The following is an 18,826-nucleotide window of genomic DNA, read 5'->3' on the forward strand; positions in this document are numbered from 1 at the left end:
ATCAAGCCATTCTCCAATTGATAAATGGTCAAAGGATATGAACAGACAATTCTCAGACGAAGAAATTGAAATTATTTCTAGCCATATGAAAAGATGTTCCAAGTCATTATTAATCGGAGAAATGCAAATTAAGACAACTCTGAGATGCCACTACACCCCTGTCAGACTGGCTAGAACGACAGGGAAAGATAATGTGGAATGTTGGAGGGCATGTGGGAAAACAGGGACACTAATACATTGTTGGTGGAATTGTGAATACATCCAACCATTTTGGAGAGCAATTTGGGACTATGCTCAAAAAGTTATCAAACTGTGCATACCCTTTGATCTAGCAGTGTTACTACTGGGCTTATATCCCAAAGAGATCATAAAGAAGGGAAAGGAATCTATCTGTATGTGCACGAATGTTTGTGGCAGCCCTCTTTGTGGTGGCCAGAAACTGGAAGCTGAGTAGATGCCCATCAACTGGAGAATGGCTGAATAAATTGTGATATATGAATATTATGGAATATTATTGTTTGGTAAGAAATGACCAAATTTCATTTCAGGATGATTTCAGAAAGGCCTGGAGAGACTTACATGAACTAATGCTGAGTGAAACAAGCAGGGCCAGGAGATCATTACATACTTCAACAACAATACTATATGATGATCAATTCTGATGGACCTGGCCATCTTCAGCAATGAGATGAACCAAATCAGTTGCAATGGAGCAGTAATGAACCGAACCAACTACGCCCAGCGAAAGAACTCTGGGAGATGACTAAGAACCATTACATTGAATTTCCAATCCCTATATTTTTGCCTGCCTGCATTTTGGATTTCCTTCACAGGCTAATTGTACAATATTTCAGAGTCCGATTCTTTTTGTACAGCAAAATAACGGTTTGGTCATGTATACTTATTGTGTATCTAATTTATACTTTAATATATTTAACATCTACTGGTCATCCTGCCATCTAGGTTTGGCAATTGCCAATGCTATAAAATTACCCATACATATAACTTGTAAATAAAAAGCTATGGGGAAAAAAAAATCCTACAACACAAGTTGTGAATCCATTCCCCAATTGTTGACCATTCATTCAGTTTCCAGTTCCTTGCTTCTACAAAGAAAACTATTAAAGATTTTTTTGTAAATAAAAAACAAAGAAAGCATCGGGTCCAGAACTCTCTTATCATTAGTATTTCTATAGAAGTTTTTCAGCATAAGGGAAATGAAGATGAACTAACCTGGCATATTCAGCAACTACAAACAAAGTTCTTGTTTTTAAAAAAGAATGCCATGAAGGCAGAACAGTTGCTGCAACTGGTAACAGCAAAATTAAAAGGAGTGACACTGATGTGGGCCAAGATTTACATGCTTCAGATAGGAACTCATAGGCTGAGGGCAAAGAATAGTCTCTGAACCAAATGGGTCTTGCCTTGTTGTTCAATCATTTCAGTCATGTCCAAATCTTCATGATCCTATTTTGGGGTTTTCTTGACAAAGATACTAGATGGTTTGCTACTTCCTACTTTAACCCATTTTTACAGATAAGGCATATAGGATTAAATGACTTGACCAGGATCACATAGTTACTAAGCATGTAAGGCTATATTTCAGCTCAGTATGATTAATTTTCCTGACTTCAGACCTGATGTTCTATCTACTCTGCCATCTAACTGCCCAAGTTTTCCTGGAAGGAGTTAAATCCTGTTGAAAACAAAGATATGAGGCAATAGAATAAAAGGTTGGAATTAGAATGAAAATTGGAAACAGTTATCAATGTGAAGAAAGTTTCTGGCCTATCCTATAACTTATTGCCAATCCTTATTCCTTCAGAGAAGTTAGAGGATGAGTGAATTCTGACCACCAAGGACCTGAAGAAATTGCAGGAAAAATTTAAACAGAAATTTGATGAGTCACTGGAACAATGGCTGATGAAAACCTGCTCTAATATAGTTAATGTAGAATTCTTTTTCACTCCAGAGTTTTATGGCTAAAGCCAGTTAAATCAATTGGTGGTACAGAATGAAGCCTACCTAGTCTTTTTTAAGTGATTAAGATGAATAATTACTAACAAAGATTCCTTATGTAGCTTGTTCTTCATTATGGATGTGTAAGAAAAGGGGTGAAATTTTTGAAAGATGAGTTTGAAGGACTGGATCTCTATCGCTCTGTTGGGGGTAACCATTCCTTTAGGGGTAATTAGTCCCTAATTGTGCCTAATAGGCACAACTCACTCATTTTCTGTCATTATTTAGAAGTGGACAAATTATCTATTGATATTTAAGTAAATAATCATAATGATCATGTGGACAACTAGTTGCTGGTGCAAATAGGATTCTGCAGGTGGAAAAAGAAATGCTTTCTTTGTGATTGCTGAATGAAACAAAGGATTAAAAAAGCAACTGAGAGCTAGAGTATGGTGATACCGTGAAACTGTATAATGATATTCAGCAATGGAGCCCACAAAGGTCCTTTGTCTCTAGCTAACACTAACACATCTAAGGAAAGAAGCATCATAAGCTCTTGGGATTTGTACTTGTACAGGCCTTTTTGGTAACCTCTAGAGCAATTACTGTGACTAGACTCAAACTGAAGTCCCTTAGCTATTTTAGGAATTAATATTAAATAACAGGTCTTAAAGTAGAGGTGTGTGTGAAAAAGATATTTCTTCACTGGTAATAAAGACTAAGGCCGAAGCACTTCATTTTACTAATTCTCTATATGTCCCGTTGAGGCAGGCAGATAGCACATGACAACAGAGTAGATTACAGGGAGGTAAATGAAAATAGCTATGTTTGACCTGGTCAGAATGACAGATTGGATAGCTCAAACCAAAGGTAAATAGTTTGTTTTTAATCTCATTAGGGCTTTGTTTTTCGGTCTCTAACTATGTATCTCAAACTAGTCAGGAACAGGTTATTTTCACTACTGTTCCCTTTCTGACCTGAAAACCTTCCTATATAATGCCATATTCTGGTGAGCAGAGATTCTAAAAAAAAAAGACTCCATTTTTGGAGAGCATGGGTGTTCATAACTATGTTGTTGACCCGATGTTAAGTTGGATGTAACAGAAGAGCTTAAAGTTGCATGACTGGTGTATAAGTAAGTCTTGAGGGGACAAGTCAAATAAAATCTTCATCTATATTAGTTATTGGGTGGTAGCTGTAGGTCTTGCCAAGCAGTCTAAGATTTAGAAAAGACTGGAATGGATAATCCTTTTCCAGGCAAGATCCATGGATACTGCCAATGTTTTCTCCAATGTCTGTGGGGTATATCAGTATTTGAGTTATATTATATTCCTTCTTGAAATGAAATAGGTTGATGTCCTTTGGAGATCGGCAGAAGTTGGGGAGTGGCCCATGCCCTATTGTGCTAGGCAGAGATAATATGATCCCAAGAAAGAGATAATTCTGCCCAATGGGGTTCTTTATAGTAGAGTACCCACTTCTCTTAAATATTCCTTCTTCACTTGTTCCAACTGGAAAACTAGCACTCTTTCTGATCTCAGATAAGAGATTTGTCCCTGCTAAATAACAGCTTTGTTTTCATGCCTCTGAGAATTGAGAGTGGATATACTGCCTCCCAGAAGCCATGTTCATATCAAATAAAAGCAACTCTAGGCAAGGGAGGACTCTCTGGTCTAACTATTTCTCAGATACAGCCTTCAGGAAGACTCACCTAAGTAGGATGGACTCTTCTTAGAGAGAATTCTAGTTGATTCTCTCTGATGTTTCTTAATTCTGTCCCCAGGCCTTCAGATCTTTACCCACCCAGAGACTCTCATATACCCTAGGGAAATAGCTCAGATCACCTGTATTCACCTTATGAATACAAATCTTCTTTCACCAGGAATAGTTCCAAAAAACTCTTCCCAAAACAGGTCTGGTGGACCAAGAGGTAGTATTGTTGGAAGGTGCTTTGCTTTCTAATAGCTTCCAGTTACCTAAAAGGTCAGCCCCCAAGAAGTCAGTGCCTCTTAAGAGTTGACAGATATCCTCCAACCATTGAGTCACCATACTTGCCCAAATACATTTCTGTACATAGACATTATCTATTGACCTTATCAATGTATCTATACAAAACCAATTATCTATTGACTTTATCCCTAGTGGACATCTTTTTCACATTACCACTAAGTAAAACTGAGTTTACTTTTGTTTATTAACTATTAAATGAACACATGTCTTATTTAATTTCAATTTCAAACCCAAACTACCACATTGGCCTGAGCCAAGCAGGCCTGACATACAATAAAGGGATAGATGGTATACTTGTCAACCTTGTAGATGACAGAAAACTAAGAGGGATAGCTAATATGTGAGGCAGCAAATTCATGACCCAAAATGATCACAGCAGGCCAAAAGGATGGGCTAAATCTGGTAACAATAATAATTGACATTTACATAGCAATTTGTTTGTAAAACACTTTAAATATATGACCTCATTTGATCCTCCAAACAATCCTAAGTATTATATTACAGATGAGGAAAGTGAGGCCTAGAGAAGTTAAATGAATCTGACCATATCCAATATATTCAGTTATCTCCATAGCATGATAAAAGCCAACAACTCAAAAATTTAACTGCACCAGTGATATGTGACTAGACAATTCACCCTGAAGAGACTCAGCATTTCTGAACTCAAGGTGAGTCAATGGTATGTGTGACATGGCAATCCAAAAAAAAAAATGTGATATTTAAGTTACATCAGAAGAACTCCATTGTCCAGAATGATGGCAGTAAAAGCTCTGAAATACTCTATTCAAGTCAGATCACAATCAGAATAATGGGTACAGTTCTAAGTGTCACACGTTATAAAGAACATTAATAAACTGAGTATACAAAGGAGGATTGACTGGACATGAGAATTCTGGGGGCCATGATATATGGAGATCAAAGGAACTAAGAACTTTAGCCTAGAAAAACAAAGAGAATCAAATTCAAAAATATAAAAGGATGTCATGGGAAAAAAAGATCAGATTTATTTTGCTTGCACTCAGAAAGCAGAAGGTGGAAGAAAAGGGATTAAGTTGCAGAGAGCCAGATTTCATTAGAAAATTTAACATCCTAAAAATGAGAAAAAAAAATTTTAAGTAAAAGGAGCTGTTATAGAGGACAATGGGTTTCCTGGCAAGGGAGATGAGGAATGGTGAAGATCTTCAATTGGAAGATAAATGATTACTTGGTTGGCTGTTTTCAAAAAAGTAATTTTATTTGAAATCATTCTTGAATTTCTTTCTGTTATCCCATCATTTCTGGAGAGTCCATAGGATTCTTTCATTAGGCATTACTGGTTCATTTTTCTTTTTCTTTTAAAAATAATTTTTCTTTTTTCTTGATATATATTTAAGTGTAAATTTTTGAGTTTTATTCATTTTTTTCTTCTCTTTTTAGAATCATTTCTATTGGCTAATTTACATGTTCATTGAGCTTTTATATTCAGGCTTTTTTCTTTTTAAGGCATTTTAGTCTTTTCCTTATTTTCCCTTTCATTCATTTTTTGCCTTTCTTCCTTTTCCCACTTTTCCAGCAACATGGTATAGAATGGAGTCAAAGGACCTAGCTTAAAATTCTACCTTTGACAACTACTAGAGTGACCTTAAGCAAATGGTTTCTTATTTGTAAAATTAGAGGGTTGGGAACTTCCAGCTCTAGTACTAGAATGATAAGGGACCTAAGGTGAGTGGGTAGTTGGCTTAGGCACAGATCCTGTATTCCTTGCAAAGGGGTTCAGGATGGGTTCCAGGCTAGATCTGGAGTAAAGAGCAGGGGTGTGTGTGTGTGTGTGTGAGAGAGAGAGAGAGAGAGTGAGAGAGAGAGAGAGAGAGAGAGAGAGAGAGAGAAAGGGGGAGAGAAAGGGGGAGGGAGAGAGGGAGAGAGAGAGAGAAATGTTAGGGTAGAGGATGAGGGAGGGAACACAATCAGTCCTGGTGATTTCTAGCTCTATTTGTTAAGTCCAAGGGACTATTTATCTCTTTTCTGTAGGTTTTAGGCTAGCAAACCTAGCATGTTTTTGAGTTTGCCCAATTCCTTCTTATACTCTCCTTCCTATCGTTGGATATCAGCTATCACTTGTAGGATGGCAGATTGGGGGTCTCTATCTCTAAATCCAGGTCCTAGCAAGGAAATACATTTTTAGGCCACGAATTCCTTCTTTCCCCTCCTCCTTTCTTTCACTTGACTGGGCAAAATCAGTGTCTTCTGCTTTCTGTATAGTGGTGGGAGGGTAATAGAAGCATTTAGTTAGGAATCATTACAGTTACAAAGCATTCTATGCTCTGACTGGGTCAGAAACTTGTGCTCACAATGGCAAGTAGAGTCATGGTGCTATGAGAACTTTAGGTATTAAAGTTCTCCATTGTTAATTCATGAGTTCTTTATATTGTTCAGAATTGGGGGTAGGGGATGGGATCATCATATGAAATCAGCTGTAATTAGTCTACTTTTGTCAAATTCTTTTGTTTTGGGGTTGGCAAAGAGAAGTAATGCAACCACCTCTTCCATCCTCCCATTCTTGACCTATTCAGCTATTCATACGTTTTGTTGGTAACATAACTAGATGATTACCTATAAATGATATTATATGATATTCTATTCACCAAATCTCAAAATTGGAAAGGACCTTAGGAGTCATTAGAGGTATAGGATAGACTACATGTTATCTGAATTCTCTTTTGAGTGTGAAATTATATCTTTAAAATCATTTAGAGGTTCAGATCAGCAATAAAGAATCTTTCTTTTGTTTGGATTCTAAACAGGGTATTTTTCCAACAATGGAAAATTTCTGGATAAATATGTTTCCTGATTTTGTCAGTCTATAGTCACAACTACGTGCATTTTACTCAAATTCTTTTTAAACATCAATAAATAAATTAAAGTGATATTTCATATTCCATATGCCTTTCAGATCAACTGTGAATCTATAGGAATGGGGTTAGTCATGAAAGATGACATTTCTCCTAATTATCAAGGATACCTTAACATAAGGGCATAATACTCCCAAAGATTTTAAAAAGACTATAAAAGTAGGCATATAAGTAACAAGTGTCTGATGTTTTCTTTATAATCTCTGATCTTTTTCATATATGCCTTTAAAAGTTCATCCCTTCTAGCTTGGATTTCTTTTCTCTGTCCTAGTCATCAGGTCCAGTGACCCTTTCCAACTTCATTGGTATCTCTGTCGTCCTTTCGGTTTCAACATAAAAATGTTCTTCATATGATCTGACTTTCCCTAAACTACAGAAAATTCTTTTCTACTTTCAAGGCTTTTAATTTTCATTTATATTCTGCATTCTCTCTCCAACTAGATCTCACTGATATTTGAAAAAGGTAAAAAAAAGAAAAAAAAAAAAAAGGACCATCTCAAATGAATAAAGGACAACAATTAAAATGTTACTTAGGCTAAAGAATGAAGCACTTAGAAATACTAATTATTGTTTCAAATTCCTGAGAAAGGACGTGGGATCCTATGGGCCGAGTGCAGGCCAGGATAGGCTCCCCAAGGATTTCGGGGCCGCGTCCCTCTTTTCCTCCCGCTGTCATTCCCTCCCCTAGAACTCGACATCCCACCGCGCTCGGCCTAGAAACCGGCTCCCCCTTTATCCCAGGCCCCTTACCATCCCAGCACCAGGCCGGTGGTCACAATAAAGCAGGTGAAGACCACGGCGATGTAAAAGAGTGGTGAATACTCGTAGAGCATCACCAGAAACACAGCAGCCATCGGGTAAAATGGGCCAGGATTCGAGCCCTGTCCAGCACTGACCGAATGAAGTATCCCGGAAATCCTTTTGACTATAGGAAGCCAGCATGGACAAACTTCTTGGCTTCGCGATCTCTCAGTGTTGTTGGTTACTGTGAAACCCCATAATCTGAATGCCTTGAGTCTGGGAACCAATCAGAACATCGATTGCCTGAGAGTCCCGCCTCTTTTGCCCTGGTGAGTGGTAGGATAGTAGTAATAAGGAAGTTCAGAACAGTAGGGACTTCGAGGTGACATCATGAATCCCGTTTTACATATGTTGAGTTAAAAATTGTCTAGACGACATCAATTTGAAATGGGAGATTGGAAGTTAGCATATAGATTAGGGATTGGAAAATAGATTTGAGAATCATTAGCATAGAAATAATCATTGAAATCATGGAGGATCCTGGACAGAATCATGAGGACTACAAAGAGGGTAACCTAGATGAAAATACAAGGGAGACTAAAAGTAGTTAGAGTTAGGAGAGAGTAGTGCCAGAAAAAAACAAACCAAAAACAAACAAAACCTAAAGAATAGAGGATAATGGACAATATTGAAGACTTCAGAAAAGTTGAAAAGAATGAGAATTGAGCTTAAGAAATCATTAATAATTTTGGAGAGAGCAGTTTTTTTGTTGAATGATGAGATTAGAAGCTAGCATGTAGTGAGTTAAAAAGAAAGAAAAAAGAAAGGAAATAGTGGCACCTATTATTATACATGACCTTCTTAAGGAATTTAGCCCCAAAATGGAGAGATATGGGATGAAAACTAGTGGGGAGGGATGACTCAAATAAAGGTTTGTGGAGAGGTAGAGAGACATGGGCATGACTGTGGGCAGTAGGAAAGAAGGCAGCAGACAAGGGAAGATTGAAGATAGATAAGAGAATCTTAGGGAAGCTGATGAGATTAAATGAGGGTTTTGTTCTGTTGAGGAGAAGGGATGAAGGAGGAAATAGTCAGCAGAAGGTATATGAGTGATGTGAAATGAGGAAGAAAGGATGAAGGAGGTTTTGTTGATGTTTTGCAAATGGTCTTAATTTTTTTCAGTAAAATAGGAAGCAAGGTTCTTACCTAAGAGAATAAGGGAAAGGTTAGCTATGGGAATTTTGAGGAACGGAAAAATTTAGAAGAGCTGCTGTAATAAGTGGAATAAGAAGTTAAAGACATGTTGACAGAGCAAGATCAATCATAGGATGATGGGACAAGAGACTCAAAAGAAGAAAGTAGAGTTGAACTGGTTCACCAAGATTCAGAATGAGGAAGGGAAAATAGTGTAACTAAGGGTTATCTGGCAAAGAATTGAGGAGTCAGAAATGTGTGGACGAGGAACAAAGTTTGGAGTTGCAAGGAGAGAGGACAGTATGACAATACCATGATTAAACAAAGGAATTTCAGAGTTGATAAACATGGAAGTACTGCATTTGTAGATGACAGCAACATCAAGAATATAGTCTTTGTGTGGGGCTGAGATGAGGTGAAGGAGTACATTATGAACAATAAATAAACTGAAGAACTATGGAATTAGAGTAATTGAGAGAGTATCAGTTTGCATATTAAAAACTCCCTAGAATAAGGACAAGAGTTGAGAAGAAAAGAAGAAAAGAAAGGGAGTTTCCTGGATGTTAGGAAACAATTGCCAAAAATTTAATAAAGTGGTACATATGGATTGAGTGAACCTCAAAAGAGGATAGGTTTCTAAGTGATTGTGATAGATCAAGAACTTGGAAGACAAATGTATTTTCACTGGATGACTGTGATATAAAATGTGTACATGAATCAACCCACCACATCCAGATGACATACAAGTGGCATATATGAATCTCATTTCATTGAACCAACTTTTATTGACTTAGTTGCCTGTGGGTCATCTAAAAGAAAAAACTGTGAGAAATAATACAAGCCAAGAAGATAGTATTGTTAATGACTCAAGTGTCAGTCTTCTAAAGGTACTGTATCTTTGAGACAATGGCAGACGTTGGAGCTGTGCAATAAAGTACTTGACAGGCTATTATTAATCTTACTAATGGTACCAGGAAGTAGCTGGTAATGCCCAAGGCATATAATTCTATATTCATGAAAGTTCTGTGGACATAATGAGTCAAGAAAGGATTCTAGAACTAGAAAGAAAAGTATTTTACTGATCCAAGATGGATGAGAGATGTGAAACTTTTGTTCAGTTTGCAAAGTTCTACCAATGCATATGGCTTTTGGAACTTATTTGCATTGATTGCCTGTTTCTAGAAGGAGATAAGAACATAAGTCATATATTGATTATGACATACTGCTTTCCTAGGCATATTCCAAGCATATCCAATAAGAAATCATAGAATCTTGATAGTTGTGAAAGTATTGAGAAAAGTATTTCTCAGTGCAGGACTTCCTGCAAGGATCCATTCCGACCAAGGTAGTTACTTTAAAAGCATAATACTCAGATGTTAGTTCTGTTTGATATTAAGCAATGTAGGAAGCAATGAATTCATAAATAAATTAGGGATGCTGAGACCAGAACAAAAATCTCAGTGGAACTAGCATATAGCTTTTTTACACATATGTACAGTTTAGTCAGGAATAATGTTAATGGCATTATGCTATACCTATTGTTTGAGTGTAAGCCACATCCACTTTTGACCTGTTTCCAGGTCTCTTCCCAGAGACCACTTTACTCATGCCTCAGATTGAGAGAGAAGTAAAAAAAAAAAAAAAAAAAAAAAAATTACACCTTGCTACATTATCAGAAAAAAAAAAAAAAGAATTTTAAAGGAAATAAAGGGGAATGTGATGATCCTATTCACTGTCAAGATTTCTGACAAGGTGACAATGTCCTGTTAAGAAATCTTAGCATTCATGAGGCACACAAATTAGCAGAAGAGTCAGTTCAAATGAGCAAAAGAGTCAATTGTTAAATTTCTGTTGTGAGCATTTATATTTCAGAATTCAGCAACATTACAAATAGGGACTTAATTTATTGATTTCTTGATTTTCTAGATGTAAGAAAATGAAGGAGAAAATGTTAATATACAACTTAAATTTAATAGTTTTTTGTGTGTTTTCGGAGAACCAGAAAAATTTACTATGATGGAATAGAATGTTTTCATACCTAATTAGTTGTGGAGAGGCCAGTTTTGTAAACTTAACTGCTTACAAAATAGCTCCTGGACTAGTGGAGAGTTCACACAAAAAACTTTTTACCAATGGAATCAGTAAAGAGAACTCGTCACATTCACAAACTGGGAAGACGAGGCTAGGAGACACACACTACAGTAAGAATTTGCCTGACAAATCATTCATAGATTGCCCATCCAGACAAGGAATCAGAAACAGATATTTCAAAAGAAGAAGACTCTCTGCGATGTATCCCAATAATTAATCCAAATGCGGAGAGACAGCTGAATCCAGTGGCAACACCTTTTCTGCCTAATACTTTAGCCATAAGAACTTCTTGGGGACAGATAATTCCGTCAGAACACATTATTACCAAAATTACCCTGGCATGGATTCTGTCAATATAAAGTAATTATTAAATAAAAATTTAAAAAAAAAAAAGAACACATTATTACCTAGCCTAGCCCCCTTATATTTAGGTAGAGAAGACTAATTCAGATGAAGATTATGATTCGTCCATATATACCTGGCCTTAGGTATAGTAGCAGGTAGATCAGCTCCCAGTAAATAGACAACATACAATATCCCAGATAATACTAGGAAATGGTTACATATTTAGCCAGACAAGACTGCTAACTTTATAATACACTATATATCTTGAATGTAATTTCAAATGTGCACGGATTTATGTTTGTTCAAGTATGATTTTGCTTGGTAGATTTTCATGTTATGATTTTTGCTTTGCATTAGCAATATGCCTGTTTGTTTGTTTATCTTGCTTGGTTTTCTATTGGATTTATCATACTTGTTAGGAGTTCTGCCATTATTATTTCTATGCTCATTTGCTTTTGGTTTATGCATATGTATTTTCTGGTGTGAAATATACACATGAGCATAGAAATAATTACATGCATGTTAATTTAAACTGGTAGTCACTGAAGCAATCTGTCAAGTGTTTCTTTGCATTGTGCTATGTCTGTTGTGACTGGGGAGTGGGTGTTTTGGCATGGTTTTTGGTTTTTGCTGTGCATGGATATTCTAGGGGGACTTTCTGGGGTATTAATAACTTTTATCCCATATTTTGATATTATTTTATATAAGTACAGAGATTAGGCTTGTTGAAGCTTGTTTTGCAAAGGTATGCAAAATTACACCCCTCAGGGAAGAATATAATTATTTGCTTGATTACAAAGACCCTGGGAGTTATAGTTCTTCCCATCATGGGAAGAACAGAATCTAATGAATGATAATTTTCCTCAGAGAGGAGAATAATTTTTTTTTAAAGGAAGTTTTGAGGAACTCTTGAAGGAGAATGAGGAAAAGAAAAGAAGAGGTGGTAATTGTCTCAGATTATAAAAAGAACTATGGCAAGTGGTTCTGTAACAATATCTGCATCTCCCTTCTTCAAGAACATGAGAGATGACCTTTAAATGGAAAAGCAGAGAAGTGAATGATGATGATTTTTGACTTTTTCCTGAGAGGCTTAATTTTCCAATTCTCTCCTATCTATTAATCCATACTGACTATGGGCACATTTAACCTCTCAGAGTTCTAGGCAAATTTCTAAGATTTTAAGGTGCAGAGAAAGTATTAATCTGAATTGGTAAAGGAACTTTTCTCAACCAGGAGATAATTATTAAAATATAATTTTAAATCATTAATATTTATTTATCTGATTAATTACAATTTATTATAAAATTAAATTAAAATATTAAAAAGACAAAAACAAACATTACTTGCCTTGAAAGTGCTTACAATCTATTTTTGGACATTCATTCTAAAGTCATATAACGAATGGAGAACAGGTTCATGTTTTAGAAGATTCCAAGTCCAAATCCATCCTCTGAAACTTCTATAACCTCAGTTAGTTATATAACTTTAGACAAATCATTTAACCCCTCTTAAGTCTTAGTTTTCTCAGTTATAAAGAAGGGATAAGAACAGAACTTTCCTCCCAGAATTTTTGTGAGAATAAAATGAGATAATTTATATGAAACATTTTGCAAATTTTGAAATGCTGTATTTTGTTGACTTATTATGTTGACTTATTATTATTTTGGGGGGAAATAACATGTACGCAAAATTAACTATATAATATTTAATTGATAGTAAATAATTACCTGTAGATTTTCTAAGTGGTATGGTGGATAAAGCAGTAGAACTTAAGTCAGGAAAACCTGAATTAAAATCTTACCTCATATACTTACTAGCTGTGTGACTTAACCTTGTTTGCCTCAGTGTGCTTATCTGTAAAATAAAGATACTCCAAGATTATTGTAAAGATTAAATGAGATTATTGCATAATATATCATAATAACACTTAGAGTGCTTGGCACATAGTCAATGTTATAAAATTAGTTATCATTATTATCTTATGATGGCCAAAACTTGAGTTGAATTCTGAAGAAAGCTGGGGAATTCTAAAAAAATAATATGAGGAGGGAATGTATTTTAGGCTTGATTGCAATCTGTGTAATATTATATGTTTGTTGTTGTTCATGCTTGGAGAAGACCAAATTGACATCACTTAAGTTGGAGCCAATGTATCCAATTATAGCTGATCAGACCAATAAAGCTCTGAAGGCTCTATCACAGGTAGACAAATATAGACAAATAGTCTATATGAACATCTGGAGTGGGAATGTCTCTAAATTTGCACATCTCACATTTCTTTTGAATAACTGCAATTCTGCTTTGTTTATAGAGCATAGCACCTTTTTTGATTCAAGCACACCATTCTGAGTGTCTAGTGCCAGTGTCTCCCATGTCTACCAAAGATCTTTAGAGAAACCTTAGAAAATCCTTGTATTACTACTTCTGACCTCTGTAGGAGCACTTGCCTTGTGTGAGGTCTTCATAAAACAGTCTTCGAGCAAATGTATGTTTGGCATTCATACAACATGGCCAGCCTGTCAAAGTTTTGCCCTTTGCATTAGAGTCTGAATACTTGGCAGTTCAGCTCAAGAGAGGACCTCAATGTCCCATACCTTATACTGCCAGATAATCTTCAGAATCTTCTTAAAATAATTCAGTTGGAAGTGATTCATTTTCCTGCCATGGTACTGATATATTATCCAGATTTCACAGGCATACAACAATGAGTCAGCATGATGGTTTCAGTTTGGCAACCTAATACCTTTTCTTTTTCACACTTTCCTTTGAAGCCTTCCAAACACTGAACTAGCTCTGGAAATGAATGTATTAACATTGTCATCTATGTGTACATCTCTGGAAAATATACTGCCAAAGTAAGTGAGTTTATCCACAGCATTCAGAATTTCTTCTTTTAATGTGGTGCTGGTTGATATAGAACCTCTGTTTTCTTGGTTTTAATTTTTAGGCCAAAATGAGAAGAAGCATCTGTGATTCAATCCATACTTTTTTACCTCTCAGGCTTTTGGTGCATTGAATGTATACTCATCTGCAAATAGCTATCAGCTCTCCATTCTAGTCTTAGTTTGTAGCTTTTTTCAAGTTAAAAAATTTATCAGCTGTGCAGTAGATGATGGTACCATTTTTATCTTTGTTGAAGGCATCTGATAACATTGCTGAAAAGATCAGACTAAAAAGCACACAATCTTATTTCATTTTATTGATGATTGGAAAAGTGCATCTTTTATTATCTGATATCCAGAACTCATGCAAGTATAATGTCATGAATGTGATATAAACACTGATGAACTTCTCTGGGCAACCAAATTTTGCCATGATTTTCCACAAACCCTCTCATTTGACAGTATCAAAGACTTTTCTCAGATTGAGGAATACTGTGTATAGACCTCTGGAGAAATACTTCTGGCATTTCTCCTGGACTTATAGGTCAGTAACCATATACCAACCATTCCTTGGCTTCTTTTGAAGTGACATTGGCTTTCAGGGTGTTGATCATCTCCCAGGTGTAGAATCAATCTATTAAAGAGGACTTTGGCAAGAATCTTGCCTACAATGACTAAGAGAAGGACACCTCTGTTACTGTCACAGGATAATCGATTTCCTTTTCTTTTATAAAGGAACAATGAAGACATCCTTGAATTGCTGGATGATAGCCTCCTTTTGCCATATAACTTGGAAAATTTCAGTCAACTTTAGTATGAATATTGGAGTCCTGCCTTGTAAATCTCAGCTGTAATAGAATCAACATCAGATGCTTTGCCACAGGAGAGGAGCCTAATGGTATTCAAAACCTCTTCTTCAATTGGAAATTTGGCTAGAGAAGGATTGACTTCAACCTGAGATATATCATCACTGGTTTCAGCCTTGATTAAGGGTTTATTGAGAACACTATGGAAGTGTTCGTTCAGAATCATGTCCTTATCACTAATCAATAATATAGCACTATTAGCCCTGGATCATTAAGTTTTACCATAAGAGCAATTTGCAACTATGCTCAAAAAGTTATCAAACTGTACATACCCTTTGATCCAGCAGTGTTACTATTGGGCATATATCTCAAAGAGATCTTAAAGAAGGGAAAGGGACCTGTATGTACAAAAATGTTTGCAGCAGCCCTTTTTGTAGTGGCTAGAAACTGGAAATTGAATGAATGCCCATCAACTGGAGAATGGCTGAATAAGTGGTGGTGTATGAGTGTTATGGAATATTATTGTTCTGTAAAAAATGACCAGCAGGATGATTTCAGAAAGGCCTTATATATAAGCCAGAAAGAGACTTATATGAACTGTTATTGAGTGAAATGAGCAAAACCAGGAGATCATTATACACTTCAAGAACAATACTATATGGTGATCAATTCTGATGGATGTGGCTCTCTTCAACAATGAGATGAACCAAATCAGTTCCAATTGTTCAATAATGAAGAGAACCAGCTATACCCAGTGAAAGAACTATGGAAAATGAGTGTGAATCACAACATAGCATTTCCACTCCTTCTGTTTTTGTCCACTTGCATTTTTGATTTCCTTCTCAGGTTATTTTTATCTTATTTCAAAGTCCGATTTTTCTGGGGCAGCAAAATAATTGTATGGATATGTATACATTTATTATGTTTAACATATACTTTAACATATTTAACATTCATTGGTCTATTTGCCATCTAGGGGAAGAGGTGGGGGGAAGGAATGGAAAAGTTGGAACAGAAGGTTTTGCAAGGGTCAGTGTTGAAAAATTACCCATGCATATATCTTGTAAATAAAAAGTTATAATAAAAAAATAAATAAATAAAAAAGTTTCACCATAGATTTTTTTGTCCATAAATAACAATAGATTTTTACTATATCATAAAACTGAATTCCATTTGCCTTCTTACTGTGCCAAAAATCCACTTACTAATGACAATCTTAGATATATGCTTTACATTTTCACAGTTTGTCTTTATTAAGTCCCTTAAAATAATTCTTGATGGTTGCATGATATTTTTCTTAAATTTTATATGTCAATTTTAAAATTTATTTCATGATTTTTTGGCAACAAAATCCTGAAAATATGACAATTTATTGAATATCTTCCCTTTCCCCCCCTCAGGATTACGCTTAATTTTGCTGGGTATGATATTTTTAGCCACAATACTACTTCTTTTGCTCTTTAGTACATAGTGTTCTAAGATCTGTTCTTTTAATGTACCTACTGCTAGATCTTGTATGATTCTAATTGTGATGGTAATATTTGCATTGTTTTTTTCCTTGTTATTTGTAATATTTTGTCTTTGATCTTGAGGTTTCAAGATTTATGATACTCTTATTGAATTTTCTCATAGAATCTCAGATGGTGATCATTAAATTTTTTTCTTTTTCTACTTTTAACATTTCAGAAAAATTTTCTTTAATTAATTCTTGTATTTTTATGTCAAAGATTTATTTTTTTTTTTGGATGTAGCTTTTGGGTAGTCTAATTCTTCTTAGGTTTTCTTTTGATCTCTTCTCTAAATCTGATGTTTTTCTTATGAGATTTCTCACATTTTCTTCTATGTTTTAATATTTATATTTTATTTTATTATTTCTTCTTCTCTTATAAGTTTGCTTGCCCCTTGCCCAATTTTAGTTTTCAAGGAGTCATTTTCTTCTCGAGGATTCTGCATTTCCTTTTTTAGTTGGTTGATTTTCTTTACACAGTTTTTCTGTTTTTCTTGGATTGTTCTTATTTTTTCCTTAGTTTTCTTGGTTCTTTCTCAATCTCTCTTATTTGATGTTTAAAGTTTTTTTGTGAATTTTTTTTGGGCAGGTGACCATTTGATGTTACGCTTTGGGGTAGGATAGGCTTTTAAATTTCAGTATTCACTGCTAAAGATAAACCTGAGTCTTCCTTATTCACATAGTAACTTTCTGTGGTTGGGTTCTTTTTCCTTTGTCTGCTCCTTTTATACCATATTGTTGGTGTAATTACTCTGTTAACTGGGGTATGGTATATGATATATCTGGCTTTCAGTTCTCCCTTCTGGTCTGGAACTCCCAACCCATTAACTCCACCCTCATGTAAGTGCCCACAGCCAGCAGTGTCCCTGCCACACTGTTTCTGTAGTCACTGGGTTTGTTCAGGTTCCTTCTCACCCAGAGCTATCTCAGCAGCACAGCTGTGTCCGACATTCCTTATCATCAGATGTTCATTCAATCTTCTGATTCAGATGCCAGACTTCCCATACAGTCTAGGAAGTGAAAATTCTTGTGGCTTTGGTGGAGGCTACCTCCCAACCCAGCTGGGCTCAGGGCTTAACATTTGCTATTTCAACTGAGCTAGCCTGGATGTGTTTATATTTCATATGGCCCAAACCTCCATCTTGGTATCTTTCATCATATCTTCTTTTATTGTCACAAAAGAACCACTGTTTGGCCCCAATTCTTATTTGTTTTTAATTGCTCTACTTTTGCCCTGAAGCACAGTTTTGGTTTTTTTTGTGAGGGAAATATGGAGAGCTTGGAATTTCTGATTTACTCCTCCATCTTCTTAGAATTCTCTCAAAACATTTCTAAATGTCCACAAAGATTCAGGAATGAAGAGGGAATTCAGGTGAAAGTAATAGTGAAGAGGCAGACTTAGGATATTTTGGACAAAACCCTGCAGCACCATGTAGTGATTTTGAATTGATGTTTGAAGTGGCACTATATTACAAAATCGATGGTGCATGAAAGAGGACAGGAGAGTAAGTGGATTGAGGGGACTATATGATGTACCTGAGTCAAGCTGAAAGCTAACAAAGAGTGGAAGATGATTCTTATACTGTCTCACGAAGAGAAGAACCTATAGGAGAGTATAGTAATAGAAATTAATAAACATAGCTTGAGGTATAAAATTCTAAGCACTATCAGTTTATTAACAAAGCATGAATTTATTGATAAAAAGGATCAATGAATATCTCTAATAGGATAGAGGCAAAAAAGTTAGCAGAAGCAACTTTCCCCTCCCCCTCCACCCTTTTAATACAAAACAAAAAACAAGATTGGGAAGAACAACATGATTAGTGGTAGGGCTGAAAACATCATGGGGCCAAGATCATTATGATAGGATTTTTTGAGGAATATCAACCAGTACTCATATGAGGCTAGTGATCACTTCCCTCTGTCCTTAAGGAATGATGATTGATTTTTGTGATCTAATTGTATCCTATAATTTTTGCTAGTGTATTAGAATTAGCAGATTCTTTGGCACCTAGAAGTTTTGTTTAGGGTACAATAACTTTCCTTAATAATGCAAGGACAGTCCAGGGACAACATATCTCTTAGAACTAACTTCAGGGTTTAAATATTTAAAATACCACATGTCCTGATATTTATCTAAGAGATAATGGTATGGAAGATGACAATTCTTTCTTTTTAATTACAGTGTCTTGTCAGACTCATCTTTAAACCAGGTCAGGAGGGAAAGCTAAATTCCTGAGCTTAACTAAAGGACATAGGAAGGGAACTTAAACAAATACAAAATCAATTACAATATGAAACAAATACAATATGGAATCATTTGCAAAGTAGAAATAATTTTAATTTCTCAAGAGTATGTGAGGAGAGCTGAAAAACTGAAAAGGGTAGAAAAAGATTGAGGCC

At 35.6% G+C, this 18,826-nt stretch overlaps 1 protein-coding gene across 2 annotated transcripts in view; it reads right to left on the reverse strand.

The window, feature by feature from the left end:
- CGRRF1 (cell growth regulator with ring finger domain 1) overlaps nucleotides 1-7,868 on the reverse strand; it is a 71,309-nt gene extending 63,441 nt beyond the window's left edge. The window contains exon 1 of one of the 2 annotated variants that reach the window (XM_051978104.1): nucleotides 7,608-7,868. In XM_051978104.1, the coding sequence (XP_051834064.1) occupies nucleotides 7,608-7,711 (104 nt within the window). In that variant the 5' untranslated portion in view covers nucleotides 7,712-7,868. The remainder of the gene's footprint in view (nucleotides 1-7,607) is intronic. The other variant, XM_051978106.1, reaches the window with a different exon arrangement.
- Nucleotides 7,869-18,826: the final 10,958 nt, after the last annotated feature.

The sequence above is a fragment of the Antechinus flavipes genome, chromosome 2 (assembly GCF_016432865.1).
Source record: "Antechinus flavipes isolate AdamAnt ecotype Samford, QLD, Australia chromosome 2, AdamAnt_v2, whole genome shotgun sequence".
Lineage (NCBI taxonomy): Eukaryota > Metazoa > Chordata > Mammalia > Dasyuromorphia > Dasyuridae > Antechinus > Antechinus flavipes.